Genomic DNA, 24,471 nt, shown 5'->3' on the forward strand with positions numbered 1-24,471 from the left:
GGAAGGGGCGACGTTTTTTTTATTTATGCCTATTTTCTGCTGGGCTACCAATATAACCTGTCCTTCATCAACATATTGGACTTAATACCATCAAGTCAATATTGATAAAAACTTAATTCGCTTCTTCAATGATAAAAACAGAACTGAAATTAATTTGATAAATAGCATAATTGTATACTTTGGTATTTTAACATTCGTCACAAAAAAGAAATACATGTATTCAAATTTGTTATTTATAAAAGCCTACTTTTTGTAAAGATTTTAAACGTTAAATTTCTGGCCAGCTGCTTCTCAAATTAGTTAAATTATTTGGTTAGACAATTAAATCATCACAAAACACATGACACATATTCTATTTCTTTTTGGAATTATGGTGTTTATTTTGGTGCTGTTCTGATGGTTGTTGGTCAGTAATGCTTCATCAGATTGACTAAGTTTTCTAGGCTAAACTGGATAACCTCTAGAGGAAGGGATAAAGGTCTAATTTTGTTGTGCATTCAAAACTTGCTAATGAAGTGAATGATTACGCGCGGCGTTACATCTAACCCGCGACCGTAGCTCAACACGTAGCGCATCCGCTCGTCGTCGGGAAGGTGTTAGGTTCGAATCTCGGTCCGACACCGCGTCATAACTAAAGACGTTAAAAATGGTTCCCACTGCTACTATGTCAGATGCGCGACGTAAATAGTTAGAGTGGGGGGAATGCCTTGGCCCAAAACAGGCGCAACTCGTTACCATGCACAGTTAGGACTTCTCAGACAAAGGTCGTGCATCACAGAGAGTTGGTTGTCTGTAATGTACTGTACCACGGGTATGAGGTGAAGGACCAAGAGTCTGGCCTTGAGTTGATAAGTTGACTGTTCAGTCCAGGTGCAACTCACCCATACGACATTAGCATTAGCATACATCCTCGAAACGAATTCTTTGTTTTCATGACCTTTTTTTATGCTAAGGGTATTCCTCCTACTCTATATTAGTTTAAGTAAATAGATACATTAATACAAAACTGTGCTTGGATGGGTATTGGTGACGAAGTGAGATCCTGGTAAGTATGTTTTACATGGTGAAGTTTGGCCAAATTATTTTGATAAATGACTGTGTATTGGTGTTTAATTTTCCTTTCTTTGGTCAAGGATCCAATTCTACAAATTAATAGATTATTATTACTAAATAGGATTAAAACCTTAATTTTGTTAAATCTTCTATTTTTATTGTTTTGCTTACGTCACATTTAGTTATTTTAACAAATCTAAACATCATTAATAAGATGCTTCCCCACAAAGTATGTATCGAACAATGAAATCCCCCCACCCCCTTTAAATAAATTCAAAATAGGGGGGATAGTTTTTCCTGTGACTTGCCACTGTGGGTCTTATAACCATGCAGGGGCTATACCTAGGCTTACTATTCACTTCTGGTTTACCCAGTACCCAATATAACCTATCTAAACCTGACCTAAAGTAAAAAACCAAACAAAAAACTAACAACCTCCCTTATTTTCAATTTAATATGCTCCACATGGCACTTTGATGTATACTGTCTGTTACATTTCTAAGAACATTTGCAATTGTTAATTGTTAATCAATTGTACTTTTAACATGATAACTTCTTTTTGTAAATATTTTGTCATGTCCTTGGTTGTCTTGACATTGTATTGAAAGTAAATTAACCCATATAGTTACATTACAAAACAACAAATCATAATTGCGTCTTTGGCAAACTTTTGAAAATTGTAGGCAATTTAATGTTTAGGAAATTTATCCCATTCTATAAAGTAGTAACTTGTGTAAGTCCTCTAGAGATTAGGGACAAAGATTATGAACAAAAACTATTTAGAATGAATTTTTTTTCTGTAGTTTTATATGCACATGTATGTATTTACTTTGACTTTTGGTCAGTTCAATTGAGTTCAACGTCACGTTAGTGCTATAGTATTAATATCTATTTATTAAACATGAAGAGTGAAATAAAGTAATTATGAAAATTAGGGAGAATTGTATTTTTTAATATAAAAAAGTAATCATTACCTGTAATTCTTATAAAATAAAGTGGTTGTCTGTACCGCAAGAACTGCTGAACGTTAAAGCTTTTCTTTGCATTGAAGCTTCTGCCTGGAAGGTATTAACGATTTTTTAGGAGGGTACCTCATTCCCTCCCCCCCCCCCCCCCCCCACCCACTTACCAAATCGATCTCCAAAGTGCCCTAAAAGACACTAATACGCTTGTAAAATACAAAGAAAAAATAATTACTTTTGAATTTAAATCATACTGATGCAATACCTTGTTAGTGTCTAGACTGTACTTTTCAGAGCCCTTTTGCAGATGTACTGAATTTTAGTTTCCGAAAGTGTACCTAGCTTCCGCGTCCTATCTCAATATTTACTACCAGCTAAAAAAGCTTCAAACTTCCAAAAAAAAATCTAAATTTGAAAAATATTTGAATATATAATGTATAAATCGTTTATACATTATATCGCTTTTCCCTTTGACCGGAGTAGCTGGCAATAATTGAGTTATCTGCTGTACAACTTTGGAAATTAGGGAATAAATAGGCAATCCATTTTCAGCACATCCTTTTGCATTAAACAAAATTGGACAAACCCTTCAAATCTTTGACTAGCCTAGAAGTTAGGATGGTTTCTTAAGTCCCACATATTTCTTTATGCCGGCTATATAAGGCTAAGGAAACTATTTAAGGAAATTTTAAAATGGAGCCAAATTTTTTTCTAGCAAATCCAACAATATAACAAACACAAAGCAGTCATAGAAAACGATTATATAAAAAAATCAAATGCATTTTGTTTCTAGCATATACTTTAAATAATTATAATCATATAAAAAAACTTAAATAAATATTTTATCATTTTACAGTATATTGAATATTTTCAGACAATAATGCATTGCTCATAAAAGGTAATATTTTAAGTTAGTCAGAACTGATATATAATTAAAATTGGGAAAATAAAGACATAAATTGAATATTATGTGCAAGGATGCACTAGGTGGGACTGACTGTCCCTACTATAAAAAAAATTGAAACTAAATTTTTGACATTTAACATTCAAAATGTTGGTTTTACCTCCCCCCCCCCCCCACAAAAAAAGTAAGTGTGCTCCTTCCCCCAATCTTGAATTACTTCCACATCACACAGTAGAAACTAACAAAACAATTATGTGATTTTTTTTGTAAAGGTACATTAAGAGGCAAAAAAATGGGAATAATATTGAACTCCGAGTCCCGTCCTTCTTCCTCTGATTCATGGGGGACACCTGTACAACAAAAGGCAGATTATAAAATAGAGATGCTCCACGCTCCTTTGATAAACTAGGATAATTATGTCCATAAGTAGCGCAACTATAATCTAGAAATAAAAAAATCAAAGCTCATATTCACTCCTGTACAGCCAAAGGCAGATAATAAATAATACACCATACTCCTTTGTATAACTGAAACAACTATGTCTATAATTAGCACAGTTTACGGATTATGAAAAATAATTATGTCTATTAGATGTGCAGCAAAATCAAAAAAAATAGTTTAATATTGTACCATGTATATTTAAATGGTAATATCAATTTTGTCCAAAGAAGTAAAAAACCATCCTTCTTGGCTTTTTGTTGAGCACATATAGAAACACACATAAATGTGAGGTGATCCTTAATGTGAGATCTAGATGTTAGACACACAGCTACAAGGCATAAATAATTCTTTAGGACAAAAGAAAGAACAGAGTTCAATAAAGATTTACTAAATAATGGAATAAAAGAAATACGTGTGATGGGAGTCCCTTTACTTTAATCCAATTAAGTTTAATTGTTAAAATGAAAAGAGTGTGGAATAATTTATTTTATAATTTGTACATTAAAAGGACGAAGACTTGTACAAACCAATTAAAAACTTCCAGGTAAGACATATTTAGTTTCTTTTCAATAAAATAACATTGTAAAATTCATGTTTTCATTCAAATGCAAGAGCATAGCTGCTGTTTAGTTTGAGTGTACAAACAGGTTATTTTCTAAGGCTGCTAAATATGATTTATAAGGGTTGACGTTGATTCATTTCATGTTTTTCTACGAAAATTTTTTGGGTAATAAATTATTGGGCAAATCATGGTTCGACAGCCGCAGAGCTGTAACTGAATTCAAATTTTGTGGCTGATTGGCGCATCGACTGGGCCTGGCTGCGGCTCAAAGGGGCCGAATCACAATCTAGTGGCTGCGACCAAGGGTGGCTTAGGATGAATGTGTCTGCGACTTACAGTGGCTGATTCTTTCGCAAAACCGCTCAGATTCCTTAAGCAGACAGGCAGTTCGTTTTAGCTGCAGCTTTATCACAGCTGGGCAGATATGTGTGTACTTGAATTTACGGCATCATCCACCATTTTATTTTTCGGCTACAAATTGTCGAAAACAATAGTCACAAGGAGGGGAAATGTTGAAATTTGTTCTACCAGTGCATTTGAAATATGGGAAACAGATTTTAAGAAATATCTCATGTTACTCTTTTTCTGCATTAATTGTAAACTAAATTTGTGAAAAGTTTTGACTTTAACGCCACTTTTATTATTTTTATTTTTGTTTCAAATTTATGAAGGTTATTCAACATCTATTCTATATTTGAACTTAAATAAAAGACTTTTTTTAGATATTTTAAGTCAGAATATGCCTTATTCAATTTTACAAATCTATGAATAAAAAGAATTTTATGAAATATATATTCTGAAAAAAAACATTACATTTTGAAGGTATTTTTTTCAGGGAAATCTTTATCTGAAGAAATTTAACTATTCATATAACTTACTTATTATATGAAAAAATTTGGATTGAAATGTTCCTACACAGTGCAGTGTTAATGTTTGGAAAATTATGAGATTGGTCATCTATAATTTCTATTTTTAATAATTTTTGTATAATATTACTATTTTTAATAATTTAAGGGAGAAATAATCGGATGGATAGAGCGCACAGAGAGTGAGAAATTGAGGAGAAAGATGGAAAACGCTCCGCCCCCACCACCTTTATCGCCCCTGGAAGATTTATCTAGTGACGAGGATGCATTTGCTAAGACTGGAACTACTCCGCCCAATGGTAAGACCAAAGTACAAGGAAGATGCGAACAAAAGTGGTCATATTATTACTTCTAAGAAGTGTTTTTTAGTTACAACATCCATAATTAGCAAAAATCAAAATATGGACGGAGAAACGGGTAAACTGATATTGTACAGTGGTCATTAAAAAAGAGGAAGAAAAATAAGGATATGAAAAAATTTGAAAATCACGAATCCTTGTGGAATAACCGGGTAGACTCAAAACCTATTAACATTGTGCCTTGTGGTAATAGGAATCAGTATTCCAAAAAATTAGAGTAGAAAAATATCAATTATGTAATTTGCTGTCAAAAAATAGAAAAAATTTGTATGTTTGAAATGGACGTACGGACTTTCTGGTATCGATTTGCTACGCTTCCTAAGTCGCCCCTAATTGTTATAGCAATCATCATGAAAGGTTTAAAATTGATAAAACAATTATAACCTGTTTATTTTAATCGACCATAATTATAGAAAAGCTTCCCTTTCAAAAAATGTCTTTTTTAGACATATTCAGTAATTCTGAAGATTCTGATGAAGAAAATAATGTTGACAAAGATAAACAGGTAAAGCAAATAAATAACAGGGATCTTAAGGGATAAGACAATGGACGATAAATTGATTCACCTCCCCACTTATGATAAATAAGATTACCAAATTTGTAGGGTAAAATTGTGGGCAAAAAAGTTAGATTATACAGCCTAAACTCCAAAATTTTTAGCCTATGAATATAAAAAACTTTGGGGTCAGTATATTTGAAATCCAAAGTCACCTCCCGCCTTGGTATATGACAATTTTTAATTCTTTGTCTATACTTTTTAATTTTATAAATTTTACTTTTTCTTTTATACTGAAACCTGAAACTGTTTTATTTTTCCAAGGATTTGTTGTCCCAAAACCTGCAACCAAGTCCAGTGCCTTTCAGCAAACGACTTCTTACTCAAGAGGTTAAATCCTAATTAATTTCTAGTAGCGGAGCTACTCTATAAGTCTTTATGTCCGTTATCCCTTTTGAATGGTCTTGTGTTTGTCTGTCCTTCTGTCTGTAATAGGAGGGAAATTGGCGATGAAAATATGGTTACAGGTATTTGAATCTATGGTCCCAGCCCTAGACGGTCTTAGCACATCTTTCTCAATTACCGATGGAGCCAATAAATTAATTTTTAGAGTCAAAGCTTAAATGCCTTGAAACCAATTCTGATATTTATCTAAAAATTTGTAACAATTTGACAAGTGCATTTTATGCAATGGTGCCCAATGTCTTTAAAATTAACCCAAATTAGAAAAGTGGCATTAGTTCTAAGTATCAAAGTCCAATACATAAAAAAAAATATTAGATCCAGTGTCCCATCCAATTATCTCTGATCATAGAGTATCTAAGCTAGAAAGAACTATTTACAATGCATTTATCATTAAGCTTTTTTTAAAAACGTCAAATTTTATTTTATTTAGTCCATATCTGGTAAAAGTACACAAGAGGATCCTGTTAAGCATAAACAAAGAGTTTTAGTAAGTAATGTTAATTACTTTTAAGTAGCGAAGCTATTCGTGTAATTTACTTTGTCTGTCTGTCAGCAAGTTCGTAGACCTATGCATGAATTGTGATTTAATTGCTTCTATTTCAGATAATATGTTGAATTTTTTTTAGCAGATTCTCCTTAACAATAGAAAACACGCATCCAATATACACTACTCACTTGGTCAGTCCTTCTGTAGATCATCCTCTAAAAGATATTGAAATTCTATAAGGAAAATGTGATTTGTTCGGCTGTTTCAATAGACAGACGCAAGGAAGCGCAATGGATAGGGGGGAGGGGGGGGGGGTAAAGAGTGGTTAAACCAACTTCAAAATTTTAAAAGAAATTTATTTGATTTCAATTCCTTATACATATTTTGTACCCCAACCTTCCAAAAAAGCTTGGATGTCTTTGGACATAAGGCTGACATTTTTGTAAGTATTCTGCTGAAGTATGTATTTGTACACTTTTTAATATTTAGGACAATTTCAAGCCAAGTATAAAGAAGAATGATTTAGACTTTGATGTTGAAATTTTAACACAAAAGCTACGTGAGGCAATATTGGTAATTTAGTATTTCAAGAGAAGCTACTCTTTAAGTCAGTCATGCATGTTGTCCTGTCTTTATAGTTATCTATTTTTCTACATGATTTTCTCGGCTGATGTTTAAGATAAATGTCTGCATTTCTTGTGATGATTCCCCTACTTCACGATCATCAATTCTGAAATTTACTATGTCCGACCATCCAGATGATTTAGAAGTCTACGAAATAAATGTGATTTCGACAAATAATAGTATATAGGTCTAATGCGTCCAAAGCTATATTGTAAAGCATGATTATTAAAATTGCCAATCTTGTTTTTAACCCATTTTCTATTAAGGATGAAAACAAGGACGAGATAATAGATTTGTTGGTGATGAATAGTTCTGACCAGCGACAATTAATAGCAGCACAATATAAATCTAATTATAGAACGGTAGGGATATTAATTAATTTATTATCAATCTATCAAATGAACCCTACTGTATACATAGTAGTGAATTCGTGAGATCTTATATGACAAACATACACAAAAACATGCCTAAGCACAACTTGATATCAATTTGTTAAATGCATTTGCATCCAGAACTCTTAAGGGATAAGACAATGGTAGAAATTTGATGTACATTCACAATGATGATACACAAAGTTACCCCTACTGTAGATTACAATTACTGGTAGAAATGTTTGGACGCTGAACTTAATAAACCAACCAATAAAAATTCATTAGTCCCCAAGTCCTTAAAGTTGTTAAGCCAACAAATAAGAAAACGTTACTGTAAAATTTTGGGAAATAGTATAAACAGCCCAATGTCCCCTCCCTCCCTGATTTGCATCAATAATTTTAAAACCATAATTTGGTAAAGAAATCAATCTCTCCACATTTATATCCATTTATTAATTATTCGATAATCTGTACAATTAATCTAACAATGTACCTACAAGCGGTTGTGCCCTCAGCACTTAGGGACTTTTTATCAGAAAAGGTAATGAAAGACATCAAAATAGCTTAAAACCATCCTTAAACTTGAATCTATAAATTCAATAGCCTAATCTATACCGGTACCTATGTAAAGTTGAAATGGAGAAATCAATCAGCTCCGCAGTTATCGAGATCTTAAACTAAAGACAAAAAAAACTTGTTACTCTAAACGTATTTTTTAAGTTGTTAGAATCTGACATCAGTGCCAATTTTTCCGCCAACTTCAAACATCTTGTCCTCAGTTTAATACAGGTAAAGAAATATAACAGGACAGACAAACATTGGAGTAAAAATTTGGAATAAATATGAGTATCGCCAAATAGGCTATGGGTATATAGCCAGATCAACAAATTTTATTTCGTAAAAGTTTTTCTATAATTTTTTAAAAATTTTTCTAAAATGATATGTTAAATATAGATAAATGAAAGAGTTAATTAAGAATTTAAGGTCCTACTACTCAAATTTAATGGAAAAGAATTAAGTGTGAAACAAAGTTGTCTGAATATTTATCAAACACGTATTGTTGACTTTAAATGTCGTCAGACATGTTTTTTGTTTACAAACTCAGATTAATTATTTATATGAACCTCTTAATCTAATTTTAAATAATAATTTATAAATAGCGATATCTATTTGTACATGAACCATGCGAATTTATTCTTTCAACCTTTGAAGAGTAAACTTATATTTTAGGATCCAGCAGAAAGAGATGCGGCGTACATTAGATCAATCATTCAAAATAATTTCAGGTACTCAACTTTCAAACATCATACAAAAGTAACAGGATGTCTAGATATGTTTACCTAAAGATCTCACAGCAGCTTCAATATGGCTCTTCTTAAAAAAAAGAATAATTATAGGTCCTGAAAGGGTTTTTAATTTTTTTAGGCGGATGTTAGCTTCAGCCTCCCAAGATTTATAGACCATTAAAAAAACTTCACCCTCAGTTTTAAAACTCATTTAAGATTTTTATTTAAAAAGCGGGTTTAATTTCTTTAACGCGCCCATATAGATTTATAGGGGCGTAGCTGAAAGTATTTTAATCAAGTCAAGATTAAAAGGCCATTCTAATTCAATAGGCATTATCTTGTTGCGCTAATTGTGTGAATCTAACCTTTTATCTATTCCCAGAAATTGTCCACAATTAATCGGAGGGTTTTTGGAAATTAATGTAGAGAGCTTGAAATTGAGAAGCTCCCAAAACATATCTAACATAAAGGGGGAGGGGACATTGTACTTTAGATCGTACTGGTCCCAAAGTTTTTATAAACACGTTCTCTCATTCATTATCCAAAATATTGTTATGGTTGTTCAAACAGGCAAACAGTGTCCAAACTTTTACTCTATATGGGTACGAGGGTAATTGTGTTCCTTTTAATTGGAGTGTAAATCACTTTATCGTTCAGTGTCGTTTCCCTTTAGATCCCTGGCTAACATAAACATGCTTAAAGTATACACTTATTGCAGAACAAAATAAGCTAACACAATTATATTACTACAACAAAAAAATGACAAAAAAGAAAAAATGTAGAATGCACTAAGACTAAAGAATTTGATTGAGAACTGGATTCTATACCTTAGTTATAGTGTTGCTGTGCTATTAATAAAATAATTTACTTATTATTTTAAATTTAACAGTTGTGACAACATATATTTAAAGAGTATCATTTTTATTAACAAATATTATGCTATAAGTAATCATCACAGATCAGATCTTACATAAATAATAAATACACTTGAGCCATAAATGCAAAATATTTGTCTTCCTTTTTTCCATTAAAAATTTAGTAGAAAATAATCTTCAAACATAAATGTGTAACAAAACTCACTCCACTTTCATTCTTTCACTCACATTTTATAAAAAGTGTCTTTAACAAAAAAAATTGTGTGTTGTAACAAAATTTACAATTCGTCGTGCTTTGGCCCGCTGAACTCCTCGTGGCTAATGACGCCGTCCTTGTCCTTGTCCTCGTGGGCGAAGATCTCCTCGACGAGCTTGTCCTGGTCCTCCAACATCTTCTTAGCCTCCTCGCCCTGCTCACCGCCGGCAGCTTGCATAGTCTCCACCTAAAATTGTTAAATTGTGTCAAGGAAAGATTTAAAATTAATTAGGGGTAAAAGATGTTTATTTTATATTAATTGGAGGTAAAATAACTTTTCTCGTATTCATTCGAATCCGGTGGATAGGAACCGGTTCTCATCCATACGAAAAAACTATGTCTAGCATCGTATTATATCCACCTTTCTACGAATATCAAAATGTACAATCATAAGATTAAAACCAGTTTTTTTAGCCGGTGCCTGTGACACCTTGGGGCTAAAAAACTAGTTTTAATCTTAAAATTGTACATTCTAAATCCGCGGAAAGCGGTTCATAATACGATGCGAGAAATAACTATTCTTTAATCCTTGTCAAAGCAAATAGTTTCGAACAATTGAACAAAATAAAAAGTAGTTTTTGCAAAAAAATCATATGCAAAAATGTGTACACAAACTAACTCGAGGAAAAAAGTAAATCATGAAAGTAAATATTAAATAGTACTTTACTTTAAACTCAATGATATGTCATAGGAAGGCCTCTAGAGGCATCTTTAAATGCAGGGGGTTGGAGGGGAGGGGTTAAATCTACCACCTACCTACATTTTAGTTTTAAAAAGAAAAATTAAGTTTGAAAAGGCTATTATTTTCTACGAGCATTTTCTTTTTATAAATAAGACAAAAATTAAAAGATCCTTGTACCTATGATAAGCTTCACTGTAAAACAAAGATAGAAATTCTTCTACTTGTATAAAAAAATGCAAAGTAAAATATGCTAAACTGTATTTGTTTTCCACCCACTAATATCTAGTGCATTTCTGTTTTATATATTTGTTTCTATATGTTTGCAATTAAAATATGTAGGAGTAGACTATTTTCAAAATTTTAAAGATTTGTATTTTCTAACACTTTGTATTGTAAACTAGCGGCTGCACTCCTAGCATCTATGAACTTTGTATTTAAATAAAAAAGAGGAGGAAAAACTCTTAATTTGAAAATAAAACAGCCTAATATGTAAAACGCATTTCAGCAGGTACCCAGATCTTAACTTACCTACTTTTAATTTGATAATAGAATTTTTCGTACTTTGCAAAGTGAGATGTGTTGCATGGGTGGATATTAAAGAAAGAGGGTTTGATTAAAGTTGTAAACTTAATATAGTTTTAAACTAAGTATGGCTTAAAACGTGTACAATTTTAACACTTTTTGCCATATGTTATTATGTAATTATTAGAATTTTTTTGTTGCAACAATAAAGACTAAACAAAAGAAATCCTAACTAAAATATTCTTACACATATAACGTTAAAATAAGTAAATGTTAATCTGGAATAGGATAGGAACTCCCCCTACCCTACTTTAATGTTTTAGATATTGGGGGTAGAATTGTAATTGCTTTATATTTTCAAGCATGGTCATCTCCTTTTCACGCGGCGAAACACAAGTTTATTTTACCTGTTGTTTCAAGTAACTTGAGATCTCATCTCTGGTAAGAGCCTTGTCTCCATCAGCATCAATCTGCTTGAACACATTGACAGGAGTGGGACCCTCCTCAATATTAATAAGCTCGACATCGAACACAAGAGTTGCTCCACCGGGGATGATGTCACCGGCTCCCTGCTCTCCGTAGCCGAGCTCTGGGGGCACCATCAGCTTCCTGGTCTCTCCGACACACATGCCCTGCACTCCCTCCTCCCAGCCCTTGATCACCTGACCAACACCGATCTGGAACTTGAAGGGCTCGGCTCTGTTGCACAAATTCGTTGTAGTTTGAAAATAATAAAAAAATACAAAATTGTAAAAAAGAGATTCTTTTAAATTAGAATTAGTTAATATTAATTGTTAAAAGCAATTGGAGAAAAAAATATTTAAAATCATTCTCAGTCTTGCATACAACAATGTTTACATTGATTGTTTTCTTTGTTATCTAGGTTAATTCATTTCAAACCATTTGTTGATTTAATTATCTATAAATCAAAAGAATTCAAAAGCAATAAAACTAATAAATAATAAGATGCTTAATTGTCCTGTATCATATTTCACAGAACTACAACATGCCTGTCTCTAGATGAGTCAAATTTCTTTCCATCCTCCAGTGTGCCAGTGTAGTGCATCTCCAACATGTCTCCATTCTTGGCTTGTCTATCACAGTTGTCGGGCTTGCTCAGGTACTCAACTTTCAACCCACTGGGAGTTGTCTAAAATATTTGAAATTTGTTATGTAAAAATACAGGGATGATAAAACTATTTGTCTCTAAATATTTAGATAATTATTCATTAAAGCTGTAATTTCTTTTCTAAGTAAGGATTAGAATCTAATCAAATTAATTTGTACAAAACCAGTTCTAAGTAAAAAATAAAAATTAAACAGGGTTCTTTTAATTTTCTATCAGCAAACAACTATATAAAATGCAATGCGATGAATATTTACTGTAAAATAATCAGGAATATTTAAGTTTAAACGAGAACATTTAAGTAAGAAAAAAAAAATATGTTTCAATGGCAACTAAAAACATCTTTCTTTGCATTTAAAATCTGTAAATTTCTGATGCAATTTAAACAGTTAATTCTAAAAAGCTACTTTCTAATCAACCATAGCATATGTGCATTTGGATTTATTAGCAATGATAGAAACCATAACCAACCAAGAATAAAAACATCCACATAAGAGATGCCCAACAAATCAAACGGCCTAACAAACAAATATAAAGAAACAAAAATTAATTAAGTCAGAAAAAAATACGGTTTTAAAATTGCTTTAATACATGGTGCCAAATTTAACTTTTTTTAATTGTAAGACTTTTACAGACGCTAATATTAATACGATGTCCTGATAGTTCTAGGAATTACCGTCCTAAAAGTCACATTGATAGAATAATTATTTTATGTAAAGAATAACATGATACAAAATTGAAATCACTATCGAGCTTTAACGCTTTCTAAATTTTACCTTACTGCTCGATAAACAATCATGTCAATAAAGGAAAAAGGGAAAAAAGATTCGACGATCCTAAATGTAGAAAAGCTTCGCTTAATTCAAGCTTTCACTGGTCTTTCTACAGGTTTTTAACTTTATTGCATGTGAGAAAGAAAGTAGGGAGGATGTGAGGGGGGGGGGTGAGTATGACACGGTGACTTGCAAAAAATATCCTGAACAACCATCCAACAAAAATAAAGAGAAATGGATTTTATTTCTTTTCATTGAATTTTTGAAATACTCAAAATATAATATATTTTTTGATTCATAAACTTTTTAGCAGTTTTTCAAAAATTAAGGAAACTATTTAAAAGTAAAACATAATTTAGTTTCTTGATTAATGCAGCAAAAACCTCCCCTAAACTACAGCAGGGGGCCTATCATAAAAAATATTCCTATAAATATTTCTAGTTTAGAAAATAAGGGAATCAGGTGGTGCGCAATCTGGTCTTTTTAGCTCTAATAGCAGTAACAAGTGGTTTCTAGGAGGGTGGAGAAGAAAATATGGTTTTTACACAAAATTGACTAGCTTTCTACAATTTTAGAAAGTTAATCTATGCAATTTTTCTTTGCATTAAATTATTATTAAAAAAACTTAAAACTGTTTTGTAAAACTTTTGATTTCTTAGAAAGTTAAGTAGTAAAAAGTCCATGACGTGTCATAAAGCAATATTACTAGCAAAAAAATGTGTTTTTTTAATAATATTGACAAAATAGTAAATTTAAGTGTACCAATTTGCTTTAGAACAAGTTAAATCATTATTAATACACGATTATAAGAAAAAACACGACTGAAATCGTCCAAAATTATTGCGGAAAGTTTCATATTTGTCCGTCAATTTTAGAAATATTTTATACCGATAAACATATGAGATAGTCTAGTTTAAATCAAAGTTAGGAGCATTGCCACTAGCCTCCAGGGCCGGGCTTTTGGGGTTAAAAATAGCCTTAAACCAGCCTAAAACTTCCCTGAAACGTACAACTCATTCGTACAGAGTAATTTAAGAGATGTTTATTGTTTAGCTTCAGACAAAAAACACACTTCTTTATACTGTAGTAACATGTATAATAAAGCAGAATAACATAAATTTTAAAATAAGTTATTCAGAGAGGGGGAGGGGGGGACTAAATGAAAATCTTCAACTTTCACATTACTGCTTAGGGCCACGTAGCTCTATTTCTAAATGTCACGGACAAACTTAAATAATCAAAATTTATTATAAATAAATAAATAAAAACTTACCACAATCTCTCCACAGCTGACGGAAACAGCGAGCACTGATAGAACTGCAAAAGCCTTCATTTTTAATATGTTTTTGTCTATAATTTATTAAAACTGTAGTCTTATGAACTACTGAATCTGACACACTATTTTACTGTGTATGTATGTGTACGCACTTAGAAAGGTGAAATCGATGTGGAACTTTAAAAGAAAATCAAGGTATACGTGGAAAATATGTAAAAGGGGGAGGATGGGGTTTGAGTAGGAGTGAGGCAGAACCCCCTCTACCGGCACACACGCACACACGCACACATATTACATAGGCAGGACACGGATTGGAACACGTCGACTTACAATAACACACACACACACACGCCTAGGCAGGCAGTAAAATACACTTTTCTCCTTTTTAAAGGCGTAGCTAGCTATTCTACAATAAGGCTCTGAATTTGTACGTACGTCACTATGTCAGGAAAAATTTGGTCTCTCTCTCGCTTTTTTTAAAAGTTCAAAACTATTTGTAATGTTGGTTTGTCACAATAAACATTTTGGTAGATAAAAAATATTCTAACTCTTATTTTTAATTGTTAAGGGAGACTGTATAAACGTAGAGATCTCGTAAAACTAAGTGTTGAATCATCTTATATGGCTAAAGAATCATTTCATATGTGCTTATAAAATTTCATTGAGAATAATGTTTAACAATTTTTTGAAGAATTGTGATACACCTCAATTGAAAATCACAAAAGACAGCTTCATGTAGTCACAAGTTTGATTGGGTCATATTTTTTTTTATCTCTTTTATGTATATACATATTGTCATACTTGTTAGAACTAAGTGTATCTCAGTGTACAGACTTGACATCAGAAAAAGGAAAGTGCTACAAAAGAAAAATATAATTATAAAAGAAAATCATAAAATTTCAGAATATTTTGTTTAATTTACACTTTTTACAATATGCCAGTCCCTTTCCCTATCAACATGATCTTAAACTTTCCTGTCCAACAGGGAAGAGATATAGCATGAAGAAAAGAGGAGCATTAAGTAGGAGGGAAAGAGGGCTAACGGGTCTAGGATGACGTGGTAGTTTTATATTATCACTGATTGCTGCAGCAACAGGATAAATATTTGGAAAAATAAACAATTGATGAATCACAACTTACAGATTATGAATAAGATTTAGATAAAACAACAAATAAGCTATCAAGACAAACTGGTATTTAAGAACAAAAAAACATTGACTAACACACAAATGTAAATATTAAAGTTAGTCCGGAGATGATTTTTCAAAACATGTAAAACTATTTAAATTCAAACTGATAACAAAAATTTCAAATTTTTTAGAAATTCCTAGTCACTGTAAAAACAATTAAACTTTTATTAACTTTTTTTTATAATAGTTCTACTATCTTTATTGATAGATAATATTCCAGAATGTTTGTCACTTTCTGTATTAACAAGTGGACTGGAGAAATTCAACAACATATACGAATATAAATTGCAATTTCCTTTCATTTGCTTCCCGTATGTTGTTTTTCACAATCAGCTGTTTTTTTGTGCCTTTAAACAGCTGATTTAAAAAAAAAAACAAAAAAAAAGAATAAAGAATTTTACAAATGAAGTTTTCTCAAAATAAATAAAACGTAATGTTTGTCCTACTGATCAGTTTCTCAAAAACTATAAAAATTAGAAATAAGATGTGAAATATACTCTTTGCCATTACAATTTACAACAATCTCTTTGCAATTTCCATGTGAAATTATATTTCATAAGTACTGTACGATAAGAGTTATTTCTCGTATCGTATTATAAACGGCTTTCCGCGGATATAGAATGTACAATTATAAGATTAAAACTAGTTTTTTAGCCCCGAGGTGCCGGAGGCACCGGCTAAAAAAACTTGTTTTAATCTTATGATTGTATATTCTATATTCGTAGAAAACTGGATATAATACAATGCTAGACATAGTTTTTTCGTATGGATGAGAACCGGTTCCTATCCACCGGATTCGAATGAATACGAGAAACAAAATTACCAATTGTTTCTATAGATCAAAATATTGGAGAAAAAGTTTATACCAGACAATAAAGATCTTATAAATGTCCCCAAAGTTTTTAACCCATCGAATGAGAGCACCTTTTTGAAAACTTAGGACAAAGATATCCAGGCCAACAAATAGCTGAATTTAAACTTTAAATTATACATTAATATGATAAGTTACTGTCATCCCTACACACTGACATAAATAGTATACTCTATGAGGAAACTGCAATTACTTTTATTTTTAAGGCCAAGGCAATCCCCTACTATAAACATTTATGTCGCGCACATGACATAACAATATTTTGAACCAATATTACCATCTTTATTCATATCGCAATGTTATGCCGAGATTCGAACCTATTCCCTATCTGACAATTAACTGTAGGCCGATATGCTATGACTCAATCGCCTTTTAAAAGATAAAAAGATTTTTTTTTAAATGTCCAGCGTTTATAGATAATTTTCCTCATAGTGCCTTGTCGAGCACCAAACCCCGCCCCTCTTCTCTTTTAAATAAATAAATTAAAAACAAGGGAAAGATTTTAGAGTTCGATAGGTTCTTTGAGGGAAAGCACCAATAATTTAATTGTAATTTCAGGATAGAAGACATTGTGGGAACATTAGCCTGGTGCTCCAGAAATCAGTTAAAAGACATCAAGGTATTATTTTGTTAAAAAATTTAGGACCTTTTATCATAATTAGTTGGTACAAATTAGTAGAGTCCAAACTTTTTCACCAATATTTTCATCTATAGCAAAGTTAAAACTTTTTCACCAAAACTTTCATCAATAGCAGAGACCAACCTATTTCACCAATATTTTCATCTATAGCAGAGTCCAAACTATTTTACCAATACTTTCATCTATAGCAGAGTTGAAACTATTTCACCAATATTTTCATCTATAGCAGAGTCCAAACTATTTCACCAATATTTTCATCTATAGCAGAGTCCAAACTATTTCACCAATATTTTCATCTATAGCAGAGTCCAAACTATTTCACCAATATTTTCATATATAGCAGAGTCCAAACTATTTCACCAATATTTTCATCTATAGCAGAGACCAAACTATTATACCAATATTTTCATATATAGCAGAGTCCAAACTATTTCACCAATATTTTCATCTATTGCAGAGTTCAAACTATTTCACCAATATTTTCATATATAGCAGAGTCCAAACTATTTCACCAATATTTTCATCTATTGCAGAGTTCAAACTATTTCACCAATATTTTCATCTATAGCAGAGTCCAAACTATTTCACCAATACTTTCATCTATAGAAAGAGTAATTTAGTTTTCATTATTGTAGAAGCTGTACATTATTTTTATCTTTTATTATCTTATAAGTTATACTTAATTACTTCTTTTTATTTTAGAGAATCTACAAAGCAAAGTTCAGCTCAGACTTGGAGTTAGATTTAGAAAAAGCTGCTGGAAGGTAAGTTTAAAATTGATCAGTTTATTCATGGTCCGATTTTGTATGTATGATTTTTTCTCGATTTTTATAAATTTATTTACTAAATTATAAACAAAGATTTTATTAAAACCAAATATAAGTTAATCTACTTAATCTACTAGAAGGCGTAATCTAGTGGTTATTGGCCCTTGCATTTGGACTATTCGCGTTTATTATCGGTCTATTGGGTTTCTGACATAAAAAAATTTATTTCTATTCTTGAAAAAATTCCATTCTAGCCTTTTCTGGCTTTGCATCTTTGCATATATTCTGCCTTAATATTATATGAAAATTAATTTCAAAAACAATTATTGTAATTTTCAAATGTATAATTAAAATAAAATCGTCCTAATTTTATCTACAATTTCTTTGGATTTTGATTTTAAGAATAATTTTTCTAATTTACAGACGACATTTGCCCGTGATTCGAGTTTTGTGTGCTGAGAACAGGGATGAAAAAGATTTAGGTAATTAAGCAAAACTTTAAATTGGGGGCTTTCCTTCAAGGTGCCTGATGAGCACTAATTTCCCCCATTCCACCTTATGTTTGAAATAAATTATAAATAAGTGAGAGGGGTTGATTTTTGCCCATGCGCTGCCTATCCCTAACTCTTTTAAAATTTATTTGAAAAAAAGGGTTTTTCTTAAGCTCAACAAAGCACTTTGGTGGAAAACGCCTTCATAAATAGATTTTTTTTTTCAGATTCATTTAACATTATAAGATTAAAAGAATAAAACTTAATAAGAACATGGTTCATTTTATAATTTCAAAAATATTTTATTTATCAGAAGAAGTTTCGTGATTTTTAAGCATATATGTGATAATTTTTAGATGCAAAGAGTCATTGGGCAGAAGTAAGGAAAAATGTAGACTGGTTAGAACAATCTATAGAGGTAATAAATAGGAACACTGTATGAGAGTATGAGAGGTATTTAACTATTTTAAGATATTTTTAAACTCACCGTGGTGGGTACTAAGAGATTTTTAAAGCCAAATATCAATTTAACTTAATTTATAAAGTACTAGCGTATTCGCCCCTAGCCTATAGGGGCCTTTTTTTCCGAAAGGTTCAGGGGGGAATTTTAAAAATTTTGTTTACATTTTTTTTAGATATTTTCTGTATTTTATAACTCTTCATAATTTTTTATATCTATTTATATTTTTTAAAACCTTCCAATTTTTTCTCTTTTGTAATGTTTTAAAAATTTCTTTGCCATTAGTTAGCCTTGTTCCCCTACAGGAGAAGAAAGGTATCACAATCTTTTTAAATTTGATAAAACAAAGTTTAAAAGATGAAAAAAATTTTAAAAAAAGAAAAAGTTTAAAAATATATAAAAAAAAGTAGGTACAAAATTTATAAAAATATATAAAAGTATATAAAACATAAAAAACATTAAAATTAGAAAAAAATAAGAAACATTTTTTTTTGATGGGGGGGGGGGGAATTTTCATTTTTGGAAAGGGTTGGGGGTGTCCCACCCCTCAAGAAAATAACTTAGAACCACCACAGGACCAATAGGTATATACCCTGAAGAATAGAATTCAATCGGTTCAGTGGTTACCGAGATCTTAAGCTTCAGACGAACGGACACACATAATTCTACTTTGTATTATAGATATGTAACTATTTACCCTGTCTTATTATATTATTTACAGTAGCTTTTTATAATTTTTTCTGGTATGCTTGTTGTTAATTCATGTTATGACAAAAGTTTGTATATTGGAAATGATTAACTTTGTTTAAAATTATTGTTGCATTTCTAAATTTTGTGTTGACATGCCTGTGTCGAAAGTAATGTTATTCGTTCTTATTAAAAATCCATTAATTGGTCATAGGGTAACCGCTCTAACAATAATTATTTTTATAAAAATCTTCCAATAAAATATAAAAATATTTAGCCGATTCTTCAATTAGTTTTGAAAACCCAGCTTTGGATCAAGTCTAATTTTTTCACTTTTATTTGTGAAACAAATTTAGGAAGACGACAAAGCCAACTTTAAACTCCGCCTAAATGATATTCTGAGCAACAGAAGTTGGTATTTGCTACCAGATATATTTGATGCCTTTGAAAACCAGGTATAATTCATTGATCATTATAAATGTATTCATTTTAATGTAAACGTACATAGAAATTGATCTGTTTTTCGCCCATATGGCCTTGATCTTCCTCTCCATTTTATATTTCAGTTGATTATTTAATTTTTATGCAAGTGGTGATTTCTCTCGTGAGGGTTGTGATACCCTCCCCCAAAATGACTATAAAACTTCTCAGTACGTATGAGAAAGGAAAACCATACAAGTTCAGCCGTTAGACATACAGACACACACAGGTTCTGTTACTTAATCTATTATAAGGATTTGTATCAATGTAAATAAAGTATTTTTGTGTGGTTTTACCTGAATTTAAAGTTTTGCTTACAAAATGGCCATCTTACTTAGGAATTACTTTATTATTTACTTCCTCATTTAGAATTTATAACTTACTTTTGAATAATAAATAGACAATCTTTTATGTTAAGTTTTATTTTATTTTAAATCATAACAATATTTGGAAATATAAAAACAATATTTTATTTAAAGAACGGTTCAGATCTGTCTGTTTATGTGAAGAAAATGCTTGGAACTAAAATTTCAGAAGCATTTACATCCTTATGTAAGTATTTTCAGGGATCTAAAGGGATAAGACATTGGCCGATAAAATGGTGTACATCTCCAATGATGACTGACAAAAATACCTCTTCTTTAGATTTAAATTAGTGGTTAAAACGTTTGAACACTTAACCATCCAATCAAAATTCAGCAAAAGTCCCCAAATTTGATAGGTCAACGAATAAGAAAACGTTATTGTAAAAACTTTAGGGACTAGTGTAATAAACAGCCTATTATCCCCTTTCTCTCCGAAGTATTTTACTTTTTAATTTTTCAAGAAATTTTATAACATTGTGTCTAATTGTGTTAGAAATCTATATTCATAAAGTCAAATAGGGTAAATTTCTCAAATTCAAAAATAATTATCAAATAAGCTAAGAAAAATCAGCATTTTTAAAATGGACTTTCTGGTTATGATTATAGTGTGGCTATTCTATCATTGTAACTAAAATTGTCACATGAATCATCAAGAAAGTTTGAAATTAATGCAAAAATCCGAACATTTACATAACAATTATAGCTATCTGATATGCAATCACGGACTGGATGACCGTCCCGAAATGTAGAAAAGCCGTGGTCAAAAAACTATGGATGAGGTAAAAGGTTTCGTGATTATTTAATGTAAAATTTATTTTAGTTTTTGTTCTCGACGAACCTTCAGCGTTCTATGCTGAGGAGATATACGCAGCTGTTGAGGGACTCGGCACCAAGGATGCTAAACTTCAACAGATATTTGTACAGAGAAGTGAGGTAAGTTTGGAAACATGTTGTTGGAAACATTTATAAATGCAAAAAGGTATATGGAAAAAAATAAATATAACACATAATTAAAAAAAATTTTTAAATGTTTATTTATGCTAATTTTAACACACAATGTGCATTTAATAAGATTTGTTTAGTTAACTATGTCTGTAAATATTTGTCTCTAGGTATAAATGTAACTTTCTTTTCTCGTTTAACTGTTGTATTTTTGTAAGAAGTTTTTTTTTATCTCTATAGTTATACTCTATTTTGTCCTAATTGAAAGTTTACTTATTTGAACTTTTTTCTGTAACTTTTTTTATTACTTATAAATCTATTAGTTTTACCTATCTAAAACCCAATATTCTGTTAATAATTCGCATTACATTTACACAACTCATTATTTTAAAGCTGAAAAGATTCTGTGATTTTTTTTATTTACAGTTTATTTAATCTAATACAATTTCTTAGTTTTACCCTTTTAAAATTGATATAAGAGTTTAATGTTCTTTTTTCACCCAAAGCTATTAATAACTAATGAAGTTGCCCGCTACAATTTGTATTTGATCATCCTTGTTTTAGTGTGATCTGCAAAGTATTGACAACGTGTACAAGAAGATGTTTGATAAAAGATTGGAGAAAATGATTAAAGAAGAAACCAGCGGAAAATATAAAGATTTACTTTTAGCCATACTTAAGCCTTAAATTTTTGTTCAGAAAAGGGGTGGTTTATCAAATAAGTAAATTAAGTTTTATATTTTCTGTATCTTTCTTTGTTAAATAAGTCATTTCTAGAAGATAAAAATATATTAGAAGAATAAACATAAAAAAAGAAAATTTATTGTTTTTATTTTAATTACTTTTCCTAGTTTATCTTTAAAATGCAATAGATTTTGTAAATCTTATTTTTGGAAATTAAAATACATTGAAATTCAATAAATATTCCTCATATTTTTTTTGTGTTTCCTTGAATTTTTCACTATCACAGTGTGTTTTAAATGATATCTTTAGGAAAATACCATACATAATTAACTAAAAATTACATACACAATACATAATAAAATACTGCTTTTGTTCTAATGGCTATGTGGTATCCGCCGAGGATAAATGGCAGACACCGGAGTTCAATTAGATTACGGCAGTGTGACAGACGTGGACACCTTACTATAGAGAAGCTACGCTTCTCTAGCATTCACTAGATAATAATCAACATCTATTTCAGTTGTCACTTTATTGAAGGTTTAAAGGATACTAAAGCTATATACAACAAACAATAACTACATGGATAGGAATAAATAATCATAACATAAAAGCATTATAATACATATACAATAGTCAGTTTTGGGCAATAATGATCCCCCATCCCTGGAAAGGGTGGGGGGAATTAAGAATACAGTTAACCATAATAAAACATGACAGATTCAATCATTAATTTTAGGCATAGGGAGGGGGTTGTCAGACCCCTTCCCCAGGACTCGGGGGAGGGCCATTAACCCTCCACCGAACCCCGGTCAGGGGTGCCATATGCATGGCTCACGGTTGCCGAATACCACAACTCTCCCCTCGGAAGGCTGGGAGAGGGTTTCCCTACCAGACTTCCGACAGTGGTTGAGGCCTTCGGTCCGCTTCCTTAGGGCTAAGATATATACAAGCGATAATGATTCAATGGAATCCTAGTGGTGAGTGTTTCTCAGGGTTGGTGGGCTCCCAACGTGGGGTAGAATGCAGAGGCTGGCTTTGGTTGGACACGTTGTTCAGCGCCGGCAGGTGGCACAGTTGTTGCTGGGACAGTCAGCAGTGGGGCATGCTGGTTGTTGTTGGCAGCGGCTGGGGCACTGGCTGCCAAGTTGACCGTCTGGGCAGCGGCCTGCCCTCCCGCGGGGCCGCGGGGTCGGCCAGAGGGCGGTCCTGGCCTACCTGGGCGGTCATGCCCGCTATCGGCTGATTGCATGGACACCATTTCCTCGGCTGCTTCCCGGCCGATGGGGATGGCATCCCAGTCTACTGAAAAGTCACAGGAACACTTGTGACACCGCATTCAAGGCCGCTTGGACGCCTCCCTGTGCTGCTGCCAGGGAAATGATGGTTAGGTCCCCCAGCAGTTTGAGGATCAGCAACAGCAGACACAGTATGGCTGCGCCATCTCCCCACTCGTGAATAGCCTGTCTGAACCCAGCCCAGACATCCAGGGCGGCCTCTCCTTCCTCCGCCAGTCGGTCGATGTTGTAGGACACTATCCCATGGTCACCTGTGGCCAAACAGCTGCCCTGCTGAACGCATGAGCCATAGGACAGGCTGGTCAGCATGGCGCTTTTATATGCTGGGAACGCCAGCAGCTGCTGCCAGTCATTCAACTCAGCCTGCGAATACAAGCCCCCTGAACTGAAGTCATCCAGGGGTTCTGTCAACAGCTGCCTAGGCGTATCCAGCGGGGGTGGCCTCTTCTTAGGAGCGGGGGTTAACTCTATCCAGCCTTCCTCCGCGTGCACAGTCAGGGGGTAGGTGGAGGAGCAGGGAATCTTGGTGGCATGGCCGCTATACACTCGTGTCACGGCGTCTACAAACCCTGTGGGCTCTACTGGTACTTTGTCCCAACACTCATTGTGTTCATGGACAACATATTTATTGCGTTGGCAGGTAAGCTGGAGCAGGACATCTCCCCTCAGCACCGAGAACGTGCTCCCCTGGACACGCACCGGGTGGGCCGGGTCTAGTTGCTGGAGCTTCCAGCAGTTGGCCGCTACTTCTTCTGCTGCTGTGCTTTTCATGCGGGTCTCCAGAGTAAATCCAATATACCCTGCATGTATCTGGGCCTGCAGGGGAACATCAACATCCCTGGCCGATACTCTGGGTAGCGCTGCCGCGGCTGGGTCAGCTGCCACGAACAATGCTGGGTGGTTGGTGGCATGGGCCTCAAAGTCGCAGTTCACTATTGAGGTGGGGTTGGTCATGTTGATGAAAAACTGGGCCTGATGGTCAACCAGGAACGCATCCATCACTAGGCTGGGCTGGAGGCTGCGGATCAGCCTCAAGGGGCAATCTCTCCCCAGGTGATCCCACACGTAGGTGGCTTCCCCCGTGATGCAGGACAGCTCTGAATGGGGACACTCCAAGGTCAGGTGGTCAGATTGGGACTCCACCCGTCCATCCTCTACTACGTAGGTCTCTTCCTTAACCAGCAGCCGTCGCTCCTGGAGCACTAATTCATTT

General features: G+C 32.9%; 2 protein-coding genes across 3 annotated transcripts; one reads left to right on the plus strand and one right to left on the minus strand.

Annotated features, from left to right (window-relative positions):
- The first annotated feature begins 2,888 nt into the window (after positions 1-2,888).
- LOC145311719 (annexin A13-like) lies at positions 2,889-22,194 on the plus strand. 2 transcript variants are annotated; one of them, XR_013876769.1, is made up of 19 exons: positions 2,889-2,913; positions 3,192-3,283; positions 3,869-3,904; positions 4,937-5,087; positions 5,594-5,652; positions 5,968-6,033; positions 6,539-6,595; positions 7,085-7,168; positions 7,486-7,581; positions 8,311-8,379; positions 8,821-8,876; positions 17,006-17,066; positions 17,790-17,851; positions 18,278-18,336; positions 18,702-18,763; positions 19,849-19,947; positions 20,144-20,201; positions 20,452-20,524; positions 21,158-21,212. XR_013876769.1 is itself a non-coding variant. In XM_080150689.1 (19 exons), the coding sequence occupies exons 2-19, from the start codon at positions 3,212-3,214 to the stop codon at positions 21,964-21,966; spliced, it is 1,398 nt and encodes a 465-aa protein (XP_080006815.1). In that variant the 5' UTR covers positions 2,889-2,913; positions 3,192-3,211; the 3' UTR covers positions 21,967-22,194. The 2 variants fall into 2 exon arrangements, 1 of the variants encoding a protein (XP_080006815.1); XM_080150689.1 differs by lacking the exon at positions 20,144-20,201 and adding an exon at positions 21,844-22,194 and having other exon boundaries at positions 21,158-21,270.
- Positions 9,781-14,728, minus strand: Fkbp14 (peptidyl-prolyl cis-trans isomerase Fkb14). Its single transcript, XM_080150690.1, has 4 exons — positions 14,384-14,728; positions 12,222-12,361; positions 11,619-11,910; positions 9,781-10,194 (listed from the first exon to the last, which is right to left on the minus strand). Exons 1-4 carry the CDS (start codon positions 14,441-14,443, stop codon positions 10,030-10,032), a joined length of 657 nt encoding a protein of 218 aa, XP_080006816.1. The 5' UTR covers positions 14,444-14,728; the 3' UTR covers positions 9,781-10,029.
- Positions 22,195-24,471: the final 2,277 nt, after the last annotated feature.

This window comes from Acartia tonsa, chromosome 2 (genome assembly GCF_053477335.1).
Source record: "Acartia tonsa isolate MP-2025a chromosome 2, ASM5347733v1, whole genome shotgun sequence".
Classification (NCBI taxonomy): Eukaryota; Metazoa; Arthropoda; class Copepoda; order Calanoida; family Acartiidae; genus Acartia; species Acartia tonsa.

Bases quoted from the DNA above. Each gene is read 5' to 3' on its own strand.
- LOC145311719 (XM_080150689.1), top strand. From the start codon at position 3,212: ATGGGAATAATATTGAACTCCGAGTCCCGTCCTTCTTCCTCTGATTCA. The intron at 3,905-4,936 runs GTAAGACATATT...TAATAATTTAAG, and splicing joins AACCAATTAAAAACTTCCAG to GGAGAAATAATCGGATGGAT. The intron at 19,948-20,451 runs GTATAATTCATT...TTTTATTTAAAG, and splicing joins TTGATGCCTTTGAAAACCAG to AACGGTTCAGATCTGTCTGT.
- Fkbp14 (XM_080150690.1), bottom strand. From the start codon at position 14,443: ATGAAGGCTTTTGCAGTTCTATCAGTGCTCGCTGTTTCCGTCAGCTGT. The intron at 12,362-14,383 runs GTAAGTTTTTAT...CAAATATTTTAG, and splicing joins TCAGCTGTGGAGAGATTGTG to ACAACTCCCAGTGGGTTGAA. The intron at 10,195-11,618 runs GTAAAATAAACT...TAACAATTTTAG, and splicing joins CAAGTTACTTGAAACAACAG to GTGGAGACTATGCAAGCTGC.